Source organism: Thunnus albacares, chromosome 12 (assembly GCF_914725855.1).
Source record: "Thunnus albacares chromosome 12, fThuAlb1.1, whole genome shotgun sequence".
In the NCBI taxonomy this organism is placed as follows: domain Eukaryota; kingdom Metazoa; phylum Chordata; class Actinopteri; order Scombriformes; family Scombridae; genus Thunnus; species Thunnus albacares.
In genome coordinates, this window is record NC_058117.1 from 10,562,499 (window position 1) to 10,580,032 (window position 17,534).

General features: G+C 38.4%; 1 protein-coding gene across 7 annotated transcripts; it reads left to right on the forward strand.

The window, feature by feature from the left end:
* Window positions 1-82: 82 nt before the first annotated feature.
* Window positions 83-17,351, forward strand: hfm1 (helicase for meiosis 1). Of its 7 annotated transcripts, none has more exons than XM_044367817.1 (39): window positions 83-573; window positions 1,597-1,755; window positions 1,846-1,961; window positions 2,339-2,645; window positions 3,224-3,561; window positions 3,995-4,036; window positions 4,166-4,236; window positions 4,368-4,500; window positions 5,000-5,151; window positions 5,297-5,374; window positions 5,792-5,947; window positions 6,222-6,422; window positions 6,558-6,646; window positions 6,783-6,826; window positions 7,506-7,607; window positions 8,250-8,395; window positions 8,519-8,613; window positions 8,747-8,880; window positions 9,022-9,069; window positions 9,228-9,308; window positions 9,437-9,528; window positions 9,719-9,825; window positions 9,976-10,023; window positions 10,183-10,280; window positions 10,361-10,495; window positions 10,654-10,739; window positions 11,661-11,744; window positions 11,916-12,073; window positions 12,275-12,378; window positions 12,754-12,939; window positions 13,051-13,116; window positions 13,264-13,388; window positions 13,720-13,802; window positions 13,925-14,040; window positions 15,192-15,476; window positions 15,632-15,707; window positions 15,873-15,972; window positions 16,507-16,658; window positions 16,772-17,351. In XM_044367817.1, exons 2-39 carry the CDS (start codon window positions 1,685-1,687, stop codon window positions 16,815-16,817), a joined length of 4,551 nt encoding a protein of 1,516 aa, XP_044223752.1. In that variant the 5' UTR covers window positions 83-573; window positions 1,597-1,684; the 3' UTR covers window positions 16,818-17,351. The 7 variants fall into 7 exon arrangements, with proteins under 7 accessions (XP_044223752.1, XP_044223756.1, XP_044223757.1 ...); XM_044367821.1 differs by having other exon boundaries at window positions 13,270-13,388; XM_044367822.1 differs by having other exon boundaries at window positions 13,273-13,388.
* The last annotated feature ends 183 nt before the right edge of the window (window positions 17,352-17,534 follow it).

Consider the following 17,534-nt stretch of genomic DNA (forward strand, 5'->3'; position numbering starts at 1 on the left):
CTGAAAGATCTGAAAATGGTTCAGTCCACATAGAAACCCAGAGTTAATGAACATCTCTTTTTTTAAGGTTGATGGCGGTTAATCACCGTTTTAATTGGTAACATAAAATAAAACTTCAGTTGCTATTTGCGTTGTTTTTTTAAAGGACACATTCGGGTTTGGTATTTAAACTTGTCATTGACGCACAGATAAGAATTGTAAGCCAACACAGGAGAGATGTTGCCATGTTGCCCCCATGGGTGTCTTCTCTCAGGGCTTTGTTGCCTTCGCTGCATCAGTTATTCACAGTATCGCCCGTTTCCAACACATATTCAACAAAATAATAATTTAAATATACCGTAAAAATATGTTACAGCTGGCCTACTTAAATTTAAGAACACTAACGTACAGCTAATATTTTTTAGCAAAAGTCTACAGTAGCCTTAGTGTAGATGTAAAATGTGCTGAATAATTAAGTTAATGATGAGTGGTTCAATTTTCCTGCACACTGGTAAAGAGACATGAATTAAAATGTCAAGGATTTAAAACCAGTTTAAACTAGTATCTGGGGAAAATGTAATGTCCTTATTACAGGTGGGTACACAGTGAGAAAATGGTAAAAATAACTTGTATAAAATATCAAAGGTTCTTGCTCAAATTATGCTATTGTAATCGACTTCAGAGCTAGCTACCTGAAATATCTGTTTGCTTAGCCGTTTGTTCACTAGCTTGTTAGCTAACGTGAGCAAAGCTCATTACCTAGGCTGCTTTAGCCCTGAAAAGAGAGAGAGGAGATACATATCCTAATTAAGTCTATTACTTACCTATAAGTTCATATTACTTTGTTCTGAAGCTGGGCTAATTAACCTAGAGAGCATTTGCAGTTGTATTAAATGCTTAAACTAAATTAGCAGGATTTTAGGTAATTATATAAAAGCCAAATGTTTCTTTGTTTTTGTGTCAAAAATGCAATGTAGCCATTGTTTATTTTTTAACCCCTCAAATAGTTTGCATCCATAATGTAAAGTGCTTAGTTAAAATGTAACTACATCATTAGCAGGCTTGATTTTTACATTAGAGGATATGTCATGAAAGGAAAATGAAAAGTTGGAAAACCATTTCCCACCTTGGCCTTGTTGCCTCAACAAACCTTCAAAGAAGCTCTAAGCCTCTAACAATAGTTGTTAATAATAATACATTTTATTTATAGAGCCTATTCAGAATACTCAGAGACAGTTTATATAAGTTAAAGGATCATAAAAAACAACACACTAAAAGGTCAAGGTAACACACAACATTAATCACACATGAAAAGCAGTTATTTTTGCTTATTTAACCTTCAAATTGCTTTCAGCCACATAAATACTCATGATAGCTTTATCAATACATTTAGATTAAAAGGTTTATTTATCATATATTTTCAATATGCAGTGAAATGCGGGAGTGGTATGTGCTAAAAGGCTAATGTGCAATAACAATAAGAGCAAGAGTTAAAATAAGGACTGGAAAAAATATAAAGGATACAATTTCCAAGGTAAAAAAAACAACATATATCTAATATGTTGTTTATTGTTTGCATACATAAAGTGTTTGCATCATGTTTGTTTTCGCTTCAAGCCAGATGCTCTCAATGTTCCATCAAGATCCATAGTGTCATTATCCGACTTTGCATTCAAATGTGTGGGCACCCACATGATCTGATGAGATGTGGGACTCAGATGACTGCACCTTGTCCCTGGACAATCTGTTTTTTGAGAAACCCATCGTCCACAAAGTGTGAGTACGGAGAGATACCCCACATCGTCTCTTTCTGTTATTCCTCTCTCAGTTGAATGAATGTTTTGCCATCTGGATTGTATTTGATAGAAAGCCACTGCACCAGGAGGCCAGTCCATGGCAGCTGGAAGTGCCTCCATCTCCTTCTCAGATTCCAGCCACTGAGGATATGCAGGAGGAGGCAGAGTCTTTTTCTACCCTATACAGTATGTTGTGCTCTGGATTAGGGTGAATTCCTTTTCACTTGACTTGAGTAAACTGCTCAGTATCTGGCCTATTGAAGCCTTGCTAAATTTAACTGTGTGACTCACTGACACGATAGCGTGAATAGGCTTGAAAGCTTTCCTAATTTTCCTTGACTTGTATAAACAAACTGGGTTCTGGGTTTTATGTTATATTCTCATAATCATCAGTATAATTGGAAAGCAAGTTCCCTGCTATTAATTTTCTTGTTCTTATCAAATCAGTGAAGGAAAATAGTCGGCCTTAATTTTAAGTCACACTCATAAAAAAAGCACCAAATTACAGCTACCAACAACTTAGTTTGATGAAACTCTTTCTCCCTCTTCAATATTATTCACAGGTTTCTCACAAAAACCTCAGAAATTCCTGTCTCCTTTGAAAGAATCAACTGGCCCTAAGGTGTTGCTGTCAAACAGCTCTTACAGTTTTAACAATGATGAGAAAGAAAATGAGGAGACTCAGGGCGGGAGCCACAGCACCAACAGATATGATGGCCTTTGGGGAGGTGAAGGGTTCAGGGACTACTCTCAGGGTGCCTGTCAGAGTAGCAGAGATGAAGATGAAATCCGGCAGGACTCTGATCATGCAACCATCAGCAGGAGATGTTTGTCTCTGGGTTGCAGCAAAAGCCCAGCTCTACGGAGAAGGCGAGTGTCAGTTATTTGTCACAAAGACATTTACATGATTTTGAATTGAGAAAGATGGGCAAAAATCTGCACTTAAAGGGAACTTGAAATTTCTGATTTCAAAGTGCCAAAGATTGATATGTGGCCTTAAATACAAAATGGTAAAGGTTTAAGGCCATAAAAAGCAGGTCAACAAGGATGTTTTTGCTTGTATGCAGATGCAGAACATTATTTTAGAAATGCTTAAATCCATAGGATTAATGTTATTCGCTATATAAAAGCCATTTTGCCAGTTTTGCCTGGCCAAAAAATGTAATGTAGTGCTGATTCACTCTTTAATCCCTCATTGTTTGAATCCTGGATATGCTTAGTTAAAGTGGAACATACAGTATATCATGAAGGGGCTAGATTTTTGCATTACAGGATGTGTCATGAGAGGAAAATGAAGAGATGCTAAAGCAGAGATGTTAGAGGCCAGAGTGCCCGGCCTTCTTCAAAAAAGCTTTCAAGCTTGCAGCAGTAATAGTTTTTCCTCATTCTATCTGCATCCTCTTTCAGCTCTTTATTCCGTCCATATCCTCTCCTCCCTCCCACAACAGCTTGTTCAAGGTTCAGGTGTTGAACAGTGGAGGTGACTCGTCAAACACAGATGACCTCAGTAGCAGTGGCAGCAGCAGCCAGACAGCATCCAGACCTCAAACTTTTCTCAGTCAGGTTACCATGGTGACGGTGCCTCCTTGTCTTCAGCCACCACGGGCGACAGTTAGCCAGGCAGCTCCTCCTTTCCACCCCAAACCCCCCTTCTCCCCCCCTCCTCTGGGCTCATCTGCAGCGAGTGGCCGACCCCCGCAGCAGGCAGCACATGCAGAGATGCAGGACAAGGGCACAAAGAGAGCCTTCGTTCCGCCCATGACGCCACAGCCGCTCCGCATACAAGGTGCTGCACTGCACTGACATAGTCATAGACAGGCGCTGTGCTCTCAGTCTATGACTGGTTTCCATATACCACTCATATAGCTTCTGTAAAGTGTTGCAGCTAATGAGCATGCCCATGTCTAGCCATGGCAGCAGCTGCCACAATGTGTTTGGGTGTGATGAGGTGAAATGAGGTGAGCTCCCCCCATTGACCGCTCCATTGTAATGAAACAAGCTGGTCATTAGATGGTGGATAGTAGAGGCATTAGAAGCAGTAGACAGCAAGACTACAAACCTTAGTCTCTTTTTGCAGGTTTACTTTAAATTCAGTAGAAAACAGAATCTCTTAACTTTACTGTATAAAAATGTTTAAATCTCATATTAACATGAAGTGGAATGAGTGTTGAATCAGTAAGTGTGTGGCTGAAAATGTTATGTTTGGATTGTGCACATAGGGTCTTCAGGGTCTGGAGTTTTGCGACCTGTTTCTGAAATCCGTATCCTTTTTGTTGTTGTGCAAGTCAACAGAATTTCAAGTTGTAAGACAGTGTTTGAGTTGTGCTAGGATGCTTATAATGCAATTTCACAAACAATGTGGTTGGATTTCCTAAATCATGCTAACACAGCAGCTAAGTTCAGATCCGTGTTCAACGAGTTCCCCTTTTTCAACTACGTACAGTCCAAAGCTCTCGATGACGTAAGCATTATTTGAAAACCTTTATGAACAGAATGCTGAGGAGTATGAATAATATGGTAGTTTTCACATCTTGTTATAACGTGTTAGAAGGAGTGTCTCCTGGAGTGCATTTATGGTTGCTGTGTTCACAGGTTCTCTACACAGGTAAGAACTTTGTGGCTTGTGCTCCTACTGGATCTGGTAAAACAGTGCTGTTTGAGCTGGCCATCATTCGCCTGCTAATGGAGACCTCAGAGCCCTGGAGGGATGTCAAAGCTGTATACAGTGAGCATACATACCCTGTTAATATACCACTAAGGCCCCAGTCTGAGTAGATTTGGACTAAAATAATTCTAGAGCTAATATGGTACTACATTTCAAGGTTTTGGCAAATTATTCCTACTCAAAAAGTTCAGAAACTGTATTTTCTGAACCCCCAGGATCTGAAAAAATGAAAATTCAACATTTTGTTCTTCATTTATAGGTAATTTAAAACACAAAATACAGATCTGTTCATACACCTTGCCAACATAACCAAAGGATGTGCTTTTACGTACTGTTTTGTATCAAAGCTCAGGGGAAGTGAAGGAACTCCTACTTCTAGTGAATTAGAACCTAAACAAAGCAAATTAAGGGAAGCAGTGTTTTGACACAATACACCTGTCTATAATCACACACTGGGACACTGAACAGTTTTGATTTTTTTTATTCATTTATAGATTGAGGGTATTTCTGAGATGAAAAGAACTGTCTTGTGATAAGACTCACTGTTTGTACTTGCCAGTGGCCCCTATCAAAGCTCTCTGCAGTCAGTGCTTTGAGAGCTGGAGGAAGAAATTTGGTCCTCTGGGGCTGAACTGCAAGGAGCTGACGGGCGACACAGAGATTGATGACTTCTTTGAGATTCAAGACTCCCACATCATACTGACCACGCCTGTGTGTGACACAAATAAGCATTTCAATTGCAATGCTAAAACAAATAAATCACATATTTCGAGGAGAGGAAAGTTTAGAACCAAAAGTAAAAATGTGAGCCGCAGTTTTATTTGAAAACATAATGTTGTAAATATGATTTTGACAGGAAAAATGGGACAGCATGACGAGAAAATGGAAGGATAACTGTCTGCTACAGCTCGTCAGACTCTTCCTTATAGATGAGGTCAGTGTGTTTGTCGGATGTGTTGTTCACAGGCACATTTTTCAATGTTCATAGTACCTAATAATCTGCCTGCATTATAGTGCCTCACTGTGCCTCATGAGTGAGAAGATATACTGATTATACTGTGTTTTATTATGCCACATTGTGTGATGGCACATCATTAGCCTCTGCCCTCAGCACTTCACTTAAGGTTAGTCATTAAAAAGTTATAGCACACCATGTTCTTGGTCTGTGTATTATGAGAGTGCTTACTACCTGTCTTAATTTTTCTAGACTGAGAAGCACCTCCTCATGTTAATAATGCAATACAGTGATGAAGGATGAGTTGATTTTATTTTATCTGCAAGCCAACATCCCCGTTGAGCCTCTGAGATGTTTCTAAAGCTAACTGTAAGATGACACATTTTGTTCTTCCAGGTGCATGTGGTGAAGGACACGACCCGTGGTGCCACTCTGGAAGTGGTGGTTAGCAGGATGAAGGCCGTACACGCCTACAGGACAGCACAGAACCCAGAGTCAGACCTCTCTATGAGGTTTGTGGCTGTGTCAGCCACCATACCCAACATATCTGATGTAAGTGGCTGAGAGGAGTTAATAAAAGTGCAGGTCAAAAATTTGTCCCAGTTTAGAGGAAGATGATTTAAAAGTCAATAAGGGCAAAACTTTCAGAATGAAATGATTTATTGCTCAATCTATTCATTGTGTGTGTGTGTGTGTGTGAGGAGGGTTTAAAGTCCCATCTGTATTGTTTAAAGGGAAACAAAACTATAAAATACTGTACTGTTCTGTATCTCTAGGGTAGAGCAATAACTTGTGTCACATCCTTGAATTATCTGTCTGTAACTAGATAGCAGACTGGCTGTCTAACGAGACTGGTCCAGCTACATATCTGGACATGGATGAAAGCCACCGTCCAGTGAAGCTGAGAAAGGTGGTGCTGGGATTCCCCTGCAGCCCGAACCAAACAGAGTTCAAGTTTGATTTGTCACTCAACTACAAAATGGCCAACATCATACAGACTTACTCTGACCAGAAGCCTGCACTAGTGGTGCGACACAATACTTGTTCTTTCTTTGAGTTTTTTTCCTTCATAATTTTCTAATGTCATTGAACGAGGGTATTAGGTTATGAAGAGTTAACAAGGGTGGTTGGATTAGATTACTAACAATGATGTTTTCTGTAGTTTTGCTCCACGAGGAAAGGAGTCCAGCAGTCAGCTACAGTTCTGGCCAAGGATGCTCGGTTCATCATGAGTATTGAACACAAGCAGAGGTATGATGCTTCCTTATCCACAGTTACATGTTCATGCATATGCAACTTTTCACCAGAATATTTTGTTAGGTTCAGTTAAACTATATTCACTCAATGCTTGATCTGCTGGACTTTTATGATCTGCTTGACTTTGCAGGTTGATGAAATACGCAAACTCTATTGTGGATTCAAAGCTCAGAGGTGAGTCCTTTGGACAACTTTTAAATCCCGTTGACACATCATCACACAAGTACAGAGTGTGACTAGTTCAACAGATGCTACTTTATATGACCACAACTTTGGGGACATATACTTTTGCTCTGAAGGTGTTTCCATATTTTGGGCTTGGCCCCTTAGTTCTAATTAGTTTTGTACAGCGTACAATGATACAACTTTGTGGCAACAGTTTGAAGAAGGCCCTTTCCTGTTTCAACATGACAACGTACCTCTGCACAAAGTAAGTTCCATAAAGAAATGGTATTGTGAGTTTGGTGTGGCAGAACTTAACCTTGCTAATACTCTTGTGGCTGAATGGGAAATGCAAATCCCTGCAGCCAGGATCTAAAATCATGTGGAAAGTTTTCCCAGAAAGGTGGAGGCTGTTATAGCAGCAGATTGATAACCAACCCCTTTGAAATAAGATACTCAGCCATCATGTAAGGATGTAATATTCGGGTGTCCACATAACTTTGGTCCTGTTGTGTAAATATATTGTTGCTTTATTTAAAAATGTAAATTTATTACTTTTTTGATGTCAGGACCCATCAGACATACACATGGAACCATTTCTATCCAGACTTAATAAGAAAGGACATGTCAGTTTGATTGTGGCTCTAATTATCACCTGCATAACATTGTTTGTGCTGTATTTGTGGTCCAGATCTGGTTATGTTAGGAGTTGGTTACCACCACGCAGGAGTTGACATGTCAGATCGGAAGTTGATAGAGAAGGCCTTCACTCTGGGAGACCTGCCAGTCCTCTGTGAGACTTCTTCACTTAATATAGTTATGTCCTGTGCTTTAAATAGATATATGACTATGACTTTGAAGATTCTCAGTCATTCAGGTCATGGTATATCCAAAAGCATTGAGTCAAGACTAACTCGACTGGCTGCAGATTCTTTCTACAACAAGTAGAAAGACTTCTCAATGAGGCGTAACGTCTTCAAAATGTCGAATTGCTCTTGACTCAACACTTTTGGATAGATAAGTGACTATATACAGTTTGTGTGCACTATGATCCTGTGTTTTTATTTCTGCCTAATGCTGCAGACATAAACAGGAAAGACAAGTGTCACAGGTTGCAACAACTCATGCAGTGTTACAGCCATATTGTGTTGAAACATTGCAAGGCTTCAGCTCAAAGCCTTGTATCTACAGTACAGGGGTCTGATTGTTGGAATCTCAATACTAATGCAGATGCAAAACAGGCCAAGATTTTTAGATGTGCTTATCATAAGTGACACATGAGAATATGTTTTTAATTTGCCAGTTGCATTTAGAGACACAATGAAGATCATATAAATGGTATTTCAATATAGGACATTAAGTTAATATTGGACAGGTACCAATATTGCTATGAGCACTGATTTTCTCTGTGATGGTCTGATTTCTAATATCCCAGTTACCACCAGGACTCTGGCCATGGGGGTGAACCTGCCAGCTCATCTGGTGGTGATCAAGTCTACCATGCAGTATGTCGCAGGCTCCTGTGAAGAGTACAGCGAAGCTGACCTGCTGCAGATGATAGGCCGGGCTGGAAGGCCACAGGTAATAGTAGAGTTATGATAGAATATTTAATTGATGTCTTTCGAAAATGTTTTTACCACCTGGCTTAAAATGAGATGTTTTAAAAATGATTCAATCACTGCTTTTCTTTCTTTATTCTGCTAGTTTGACACATCTGCCACTGCAGTGATCATGACTAAAATGCAAACCAAAGACAAGTATATGAAACTTATGAATGGGATGGAAATCATTGAGAGCAGGTATTGTCAGTCACTTGTCAGTCATTTTACTCCTCACTCTCTCTCATTCTTTACTTCTCTGTCTCTGGCTCCCCTAATAGGAGAGAGATGATTATTGTAATACATGAGGTAACAGTATTCTTTGTTTCCCAAGTTTACACAGTCACCTGGTGGAGCATCTGAATGCCGAGATTGTTCTCCAAACCATCAGTGATGTTAACATGGCTCTGGACTGGATACGCTCCACCTTCCTCTACATCAGAGCCCTTAAGAACCCCACACACTATGGTCAGAGCTCAAAGCACAAACTCTCTGTCAGAATTAGTGTCCAGCTTCTATGTCGCTGTTAAATAGCAATGTTACCCACAATGTAGGAATATTAAAGGGAATGTAAAACCAGTCAGCAGCGTACTTTGACTTTCATTTCAGGTTTCTCTGCCAACTTAGACAGATATGGAATCGAAGCAAAATTGCAAGGTGGGCTACTGTTCTTCTGAAGTAGCTTAATGTGTGTTAATAGTATCCTCTCATCATCCAAGCTCACTGTACTCTTGTAACACTTGTTTGTTTATTGTGCACTCTACTACACACTATTTTAATTTAAGGTAATTGCTGTTTATCCTGTCCTTTTATAGAACTGTGTCTGAAGAACCTCAACTCTCTGTCCTCCATCGGTCTGATCAACATGGATGAGGATATCAATATCAAACCTACAGGTAGAGGGGCAGTTAGAATTGACATTATGTTTAGTGGTATGAGTGAAATGTACACCTTTAACTACATTCTTCTTTTTCAACTAAACCTTTCATTCCTACAAAAAACTGTTTATTTTTGTTCCTCGCAGAGGCTGGCAGGTTGATGGCTAGGTACTGTGTTGCCTTTGACACCATGAAACAGTTCAGCAAAGTGGCAGGTGCAGAGAACCTGTCTGACCTGGTAGGTTTTATGAGCAGACTGCACAGTAGTAATTTATATGATCAAAATATCCAAATATATTAATATTTTGTTAGGCTAGATTTCTGCAAAAGGAAATGATTTAAAAGAAATTTAAATTAATTTCATTTATTTTGCTGCTGACCCTGTATGACATGCAGAAAACAACACTCACATCAAAATCTATTTACAGATTGAGCTGATGTCGAAGAGCAGAGAGTTCAGCGACATTCAGTTGAGAATGAATGAGAAGAGACCTTTGAACACCTTGAACAGGGATAGGAACAGGATCACCATCAGGTCAGACACATTTGTAGGATTGGCATTTGTATATAAAATGACCTGTGTTGAGTCATTTTGCACCATTTTAATTTAATTTTGGATTGGAGAGGCATAACAGTGGAAGTAGGTACAAGTCATATTAAAATGGATCCTTATTTTTTTCTCCAGATTTCCCATTGAGGGAAAAATCAAAACCAGTGAGATGAAAGTGAACTGGTAGGTTTATTCATTCAGTGTGTTCCTTGGAAAAGTGGAAAAGTAATGTTTGATAAAAAAAAAGGAGGAAATACTTGTTTTTGAATTAATTTCAGACTTAATATTATGGTTTTCCTATGGACTGTCCACTGTACATTCAGTGTGTTTATCTCCTTGTAGCTTGATTCAGGCTCAGTTGGGTTCAATCTCAATTCAAGAGTTTGGACTCACACAGGACACAGCAAAAATCTTCAGGAATGGGATGCGCATCAGCAAGTGTACGTAGGGCAAAACTGGGACACCAATAAAGTGTTCTCCAAACATATTTGAACTCTGATTGTGTTTTGATGCCAATTAGGCCTGTCAGAGTTTCTGAGTCAGCGATCCAAGACAGGCTTCATTGCTCTTCTCAACTCTCTGCTCCTGGCTAAATGCTTCAGAGCCAAGCTTTGGGAGAACTCGCCATATGTTTCTAAACAGCTGGAGAAGATAGGTGGGTATGCTGCTCTGTCAATATGCTACACAGACAGTAGCTTAGTGAAGGACTTTCATTTGTATGATATTGTATATTTTAGGTTCTTTCTACTAGATGTACATGCAGTTTCAAACTTTAAAAACATTTTAATTTTTCAAATGCACACTGTGTTTCAGGTCAGACCCTGTCAACGGCCATGGTGAATGCTGGACTCACCACTTTCAGCAAAATAGAGCAAACCAACGCCAGAGAGCTTGAGCTGGTCAGTCTGTGTAACAGTGACAAAGACATGTTTGAAAACAAAGCATTTAACCATCCGTCAAGCTGTTAAAACACGTGGTTATGAAGACACAATGTGCTCTAATATTCGTGTAAAGGGCAGTGATAACATACTATCTGCACATTTTGGTTGTCAAATAGTCTTCCATCACAGATGTTTTTTTAATTCAACCAACAAAACCTTCTGAAGGCTCAGTAGGAAGCTTCACCAGCTTCACCACATTGTGATATGTCATTTGTGACCTCACCTTATGTCTTACAATTAATTTAGTTGACTTTAAATTATACAGTTCATGTTATATTTAGCATTGTCTCAAAAAGCTGTCTTGATATCTTAATTTTTGCAAAAACAGATGACAAGATTTCAGATAATTAAAGGTGCAATATGTAAGAATTATGTAATATTTTGGTTTAAAACATTCAAAAATTAACTAAAATTATCAACAGAATGTAAAGAAATAATAAAGAGATCCTCCCCAACTTTCTTGGTTGCTTATTACAGCCTCTGGGCTGATTTCTATGTAAGGGAGGCGCTCTCCCAAGTGCCTTGCATCTCTCCTGCCCCCCAACAGCACCAGCAGGGTGCAACACTAGCTAACATTAGCTTAGAGATGGAGACCACTAACATCAACAAACAACTGGCACCCACCACAACACAGAGTCCGAGTAAGCTAACATTACTGCAAAGCATGTGAAATATGTTGTGATATTGTGGTTTTAACTACAATAGTCTCACGCCACTGCTCGGTCGCGTGGTTAGAGTGCGAGCAACAAGATGCTGACTGCAGCTCATTTAATGGCCACCGGTGTCATTAATGAGAAGGAATTAATGTTTCTTACATATTGTACCTTTAATATATAAAGCATTTACATCAAATTTTAGCTTTATTATTTTTTTACACAGATTCTCAACAGACATCCACCATTTGGAAACCAAATCAGAGAATCAGTCATACACCTCCCGAAGTATGAAGTTACTTTGGAGCAGGTAAAACGCGCTGCAAATTTTTCTTATCAAAGAAACAATGTAATATTATTACATAATGGAGCTTTTCCTTTTTTGTTAGTCAGACTTTGAAATTTTTCTTGTGCAGGTGGGTTGCTCTCATCAGGTAGCTGTTATTCATCATTTCTCTGAAGTTGTTGTTGTATTTTGCAGCTATCGAGGTATAGCTGTGATATAGCAGAGATTGTGGTTAAGGTGAACCTAAAAAACCAAGCACAGCTGCTGCCCAGGAGAACGTCTCCAGACCGCCACTATGTGACTTTGATAATCGGAGATTCTGACAACAATGTGGTCTTCCTGCAGAAACTCACGTGAGGAAAAAATACTGCTTCCCTCAAGCTCCCATCAGTTTCATGTTGGCTTTGATTTCTTTTACTTTTACTTTTACCCTCTTTTCTCTGTAATTCTCAGCTTTCTCCATTATGTAAGAAAAATAAAACATGACACAACTTACAGTATACGTATAAACAGTACAATGATTTTTAGCTGGCATCCTCTTGTTCTTTTTCCAGGGATTTGGTTCTGGTCAAGTGTTGCAGCTGGTCGAAGAAGATTGAGGTGGCAAAGGCCTCGAAAGGAGAGGAGATCAGTGTCAATCTCATCAGCTCAGAATATGGTAAAGCAATAATCCATGAAATACATTTATACTATACTGGTATACTATACCATATACTGTATATCAGCAATTCATTGCTGTTGCTGAGCTGAGATATCTCTCATATAGCAGTGTTATTATGTTGTAAAGCACTACTTTTGTATATACTGTATACTACGGATTAACAACTAGATAAATGTGTTAAGCTAAATTGAACAGTTTCAATTCTCTTACATGCTAAAAAGAACAACAAATTTGATCAAATTGAGGCAAAGGCTTTTTGAGCTGCCAGACTTTCATATATTATGTACATCTTGTTTCTGTGGATCCTGACTACTCTTGGCAGTACAGCTACATTTACAATACCGACTTACTCTGCCTTTTGTTCTTCTATAGTGGGCCTGGACATCCAGCAGAAATTCCACGTATACTTTTCTGGAGCCAGGAGGTTTGGGACTGATAATCCATACAACAAACCGTATAATCCTACTGGACAGAGACTGCAGCACCCTGAACTGAAACCACAGTCCATAGACCAGGCTGCACCACAAAACAGAACAGCCACATTTTCTACAGACCAAGGCACTGCACTGATGATTTTGTTGTTGTTAAAATATGAAGTGGTTAGATGTACTATTTCTTAAAACAGATGTTGATATTTGTTTGTTTTCTTCATTTAAACATGACAAACAGATGTAGGCAATAAAAGACAATGCAACCACTTCTGCAAGAACAAGGATCAGTGTGGTCATGACTGCTGTGAGTACAGTCACACATCTGTCACTTGTGAATCTTTGTGGATGTACTTACTTACATGCGCATCACTTTGTGTGTTGAGTGTGCCAAGAATATAAAGGTCCTCTTCCTCCAGTCTGTGAATTAGAGTATGTATGTGTCTCGCCCGAGGTAAAGTAGGTGTAGCTGTGGCACGGAAGAGCTCAGCAAATCAAGAATCCAGTTTCTCTTCCTATTTGAAAGACCTGAGGAGCAGGTGTGACACACTCGACCAGACCCCTGTCAAACGACTTAAGGTGAGGAAGAAAACAGATGAGGCATTTTTTAGCATTTTAAGCCCTTTATTACACAACGTGCAGTAGAGAAATCAATGAAGGGAAAGAGAGAGATTTGGATTTAACATGTAAAAAACACAGACTCAAACATTTTGCAGGATAGGAACAGAAAAAAAAACAACTATTACTACTACTAACAACTACTATGCATGTAACTATAATTTTTGTGATTAAACTAACTATGAGGTTTGCTAATTATTGTGTTAGTAATAACTGCCTTGTGTCTGATGTATCTGAATGTGAACTATGGCCCTATTGTTTTTATTAAAGTCATTTTTTTTAATCTCCTTAGCTGAAAATGATTGAGGAGTCTGTGTCTGTCAACATGCAGGAATTTTCTTACAAACCCAAAGAGAGGCTACCGACTTTTTCCAGGTGATCGCAATTTGCTTCTTCAAAAGTGTGACAGTAAAGTTTGTGAAAATTAGCTTTGTTTCAGGGAAATTTGATGGGCTGATGCTTGATAATACTCACATCGTATTCTGTTTGATTTGAAGGTATGGAGGAAATCAGCATGAAGCTTCAGTCAGACCTCACATTGAGACTGTGGATCTGACAAGAGAAGACTGTTCACAACTGCCAGACGAATTTCATCTGGATGATTTTGACAGTGGTAAACATAAAGGAGTTAACAATCACATGTGCTCTGACTATATATTTATTTATTTTATTTACTATATGACTGTCTCAAGGATATACAAAGGATGATTGGAGGGGCCCACCCAAAGTTTTACATGTTTTAGAATTAAATAAGTAAATTAAGAAATAAAAAAAAAAATTAAGATATGAAAATTAATCTCATGTACTTCACATTCTGCCAATCATTTTTCAATATTATATGGGTTAGGTTTTGTAGCCATTGTTATTAGTTAATTTCAGTGAACTACAGAAAATCATCTTGGAATTTACATTTACAGCACAGTTCAGTGCGTTCATGAGCCAGGAGATAAACAACAAGCAAACATGGACAGTGTGAAAAGGATAATGTCACTGTGGTTTATGAAAAATGTTGTTACTCAGACAGGCTCAGGCTTTCAATTTTGGGGGACAGAGCATCTATAAATGCAGGGAGAGTAACAATACACCTTTGACAAAAAAAGGCGACAAAAGGTTCATATGACACTGAAATGGACTGAAATCATTGGCTGCCTTCAGGTAGAAAAACCTATCTAAATATCTAAATTATGCTTTAGGAATATAATTTAATACATACAATTTAAAGTAAATTAAAGTACTGTATGTGTAAATTTAGCAGCTGGACAGTAGTTTAACTGCAAATAAATACCAGTAAGAAACATCAGTTGTACTGTAGTTTTAGTTTTTATTACTGTCATTATCACAATAACTCACAACCAACCCTGCTACTATAAACACTATGAACTGATCATGGCAGAATGTCAGAAAATACAGATTTATCATGGCGTTAGGTGGTAAAAGTAAGATGTAGTCGGCAGAGACAGAAGAACACAAAAAGGAGAAAGTTGCACCTGTTTACACATAACATTTTCTATTTAATAAGTATTGTATTCCCGTGAAGAAATAATTTTAGCTTTGTTTGTTTATTCAATTCAGCAATACTTTAGGTGATATTGTTTATGACAATCATTTGGTCAAGACAGACAGACACCATCAACTATGAAGCACATTCCTACTCGAATGATCTAAAACCACCAATACAGTCTTCTTATGCACATACTTTATTCAGATTGAATCCATGACAACCTGATGTGAAGTGTTGTAATTTTTTTGCATTCATCTTTTTAGGTTCCTCGGTGTGGATGAACCCTGGATTTAGTGTTGGTGTGAGTCAGAACCCTAAACTGCATGTGAACCAGATCAGCACAGTCAACTCAAAGAGGTCCACTGTGTTATCAAATCAGGGCGCTCACAGCAACAACGTGTCATTGTCACAAATACCAACTGTCTGCTTTGACCTTGGAAATGAATGGGACGACTGGGGCGACTTTGATGACGAGAACTTGGTGCATGCCAGCGAGACATCACTGACCTCATGTGCACCTAATGCTAAACCTCAAGTCCAGCAGCCAGGTAAACTGAACTTTGAGTTTTGTTCAACTCAGGAGATACAGGCTGAAAATATTTGTGTAGACTGTTTGCTTTTCATGTGACTTACTACATGTGTGATTATGTGGGATTATCTCTCTATCATTGTTATGATTTTGATACCTGGTTTTTATGTGCAGACTATGCTGCTACATCAGCACCAGTACTCCTCAGTCATTCACAAGTAAAACCCTGCGTAACCACAGCACCACTGAGGTAAGGCCAGACAATCATGTACACACTACCTCGAATGAAGCTGCAAATGTCGACTTATGTGTGTGGAATATGTTAAATCACCTTTCAGAAAATACAAATTCATTCACTAAGATTTCATATTGTTGTTGGTTAAGTTAAAACCTTTGTCATGTTTGTGTGTTTTAGGTCAATTTCACCAACTGAAAGTCCTGAATTCAGAAAACCAGGACCCTCACATGTCCCAGTCAGACAGCAGAATAGAATCACACTTGATTGGAATAAAAAGGTGTGTCTGTGCAGAGATTAGTGCATGTATGTGTGTTACTTTTGCAGAGTTTGTATCTTTATTTACTTAGCTGAAGAACACACACTTTTGTTTATCTGGTTACGCAAGTAAACCAGTCTTGATTTGGGTTTTGTTTAACCCAGTAAATATTATACTAGGGTCACATAAAACACAATGGAGCTGCTCGGTTTACATACTGTACATATTATTATTAGCCAGGCTGCTGTGTCATGCAAACATCTTGCTCCTTTCTTTGTTTCCTCCAAATTTGTTTTAATTTCAGCTTCATTCCGCTGTATGGACACATTTAAATGTCAGCAAAATTTACAATTTAGTGTTGCTCTCTTGGTTGTGGGATTTTCTCTGTGTGAACGGGGGTATATATTGGGTTATTTATATCTGAGGATTTTCAGACTCATAGGTTAGTAGTCAAGCTTAATCAAAGGTGCCTGTAAACAGCTTAATCTGACTAAAATCTGAACTGCAGTATGGTCAGTAGTAGAGTGACACTTGCTTCTCTCCCTCCTTGTGCAGAGACCAAGCATTTTCAGTGAAGAGATCACAGTAAAGACACCAGAAAATCTCCCAAAACAAACTGAGACCTTCGTGACCCGAATGACTCAAAGATTTGACTTCTTCTCAACAATGAGCGTCCCATCCAGTGCCAGCTTGTCTGGCAACAGAAGGTAGCCAGAATCACTACAATATTTCCCCTAGTAAATAATGAAAATAATCGTTTATAGAATATAATTTTAATTATATTACTGTTTACCCCTTCCTTCTTTTTTCCACACAACAGCAAAGAGGAGGAAGCTTTCATCGGGATATTTGATGGTATATTTTAGAAGTACTGCATGTCTAACTGTGACAAATATGTCAGTAACATGAAGAGTTTTCTTTATGTTTGTTGATTTAACCTGTTAGAGACGTTATAGACTGTTTTAAAGTCTTGTTAGTGTACATGTTATATTTATATTGTAAATGAAACAAATGGTTTCTAATGTTACTTCTCAGTATTGCTAATGTAATTTATGTATTTATGTATTTATGCATTTATTTATTTATTTCTTATTGGATGATTCAGTGCAGCCTCAGCGAGTAATTTCTCAAGATGTAAATCAGTTTGTTGTTTAATTAGAATTGGCTTTCCCCCAAAAGTCTGACTCATTTTGCCATTTTGTTAATTAATTTTAACTTCAAAGTTTTTTAGATGTGTAAATAGATGAGGGCTTAATCCTCTTAAAGCTTTAAATTACTGTGTGTATTTATTTGTCACAACTGGATACAATTCTGATGTCACAAGATGTTCGCATCCCTTCAGGTCCACACACAGAAAGCAGCCTTTGCACTTGTATTAATAAAACTGCCAAGCTCTTTGAGTCATGGATGTTTTATCACTTTCTTCTCCTTTATTAACATAAAAAAACAGTTACAATTTCCTCTTCAACAAAGTGAGCATATACAGAATATCAAAATACTAATCTTAGTGTTTGCAGATGAAAAGATACTCTGAGCTAGGGGGAGTTACAGTTCATATAAAGATTTTAAACAAAAAACAGGTA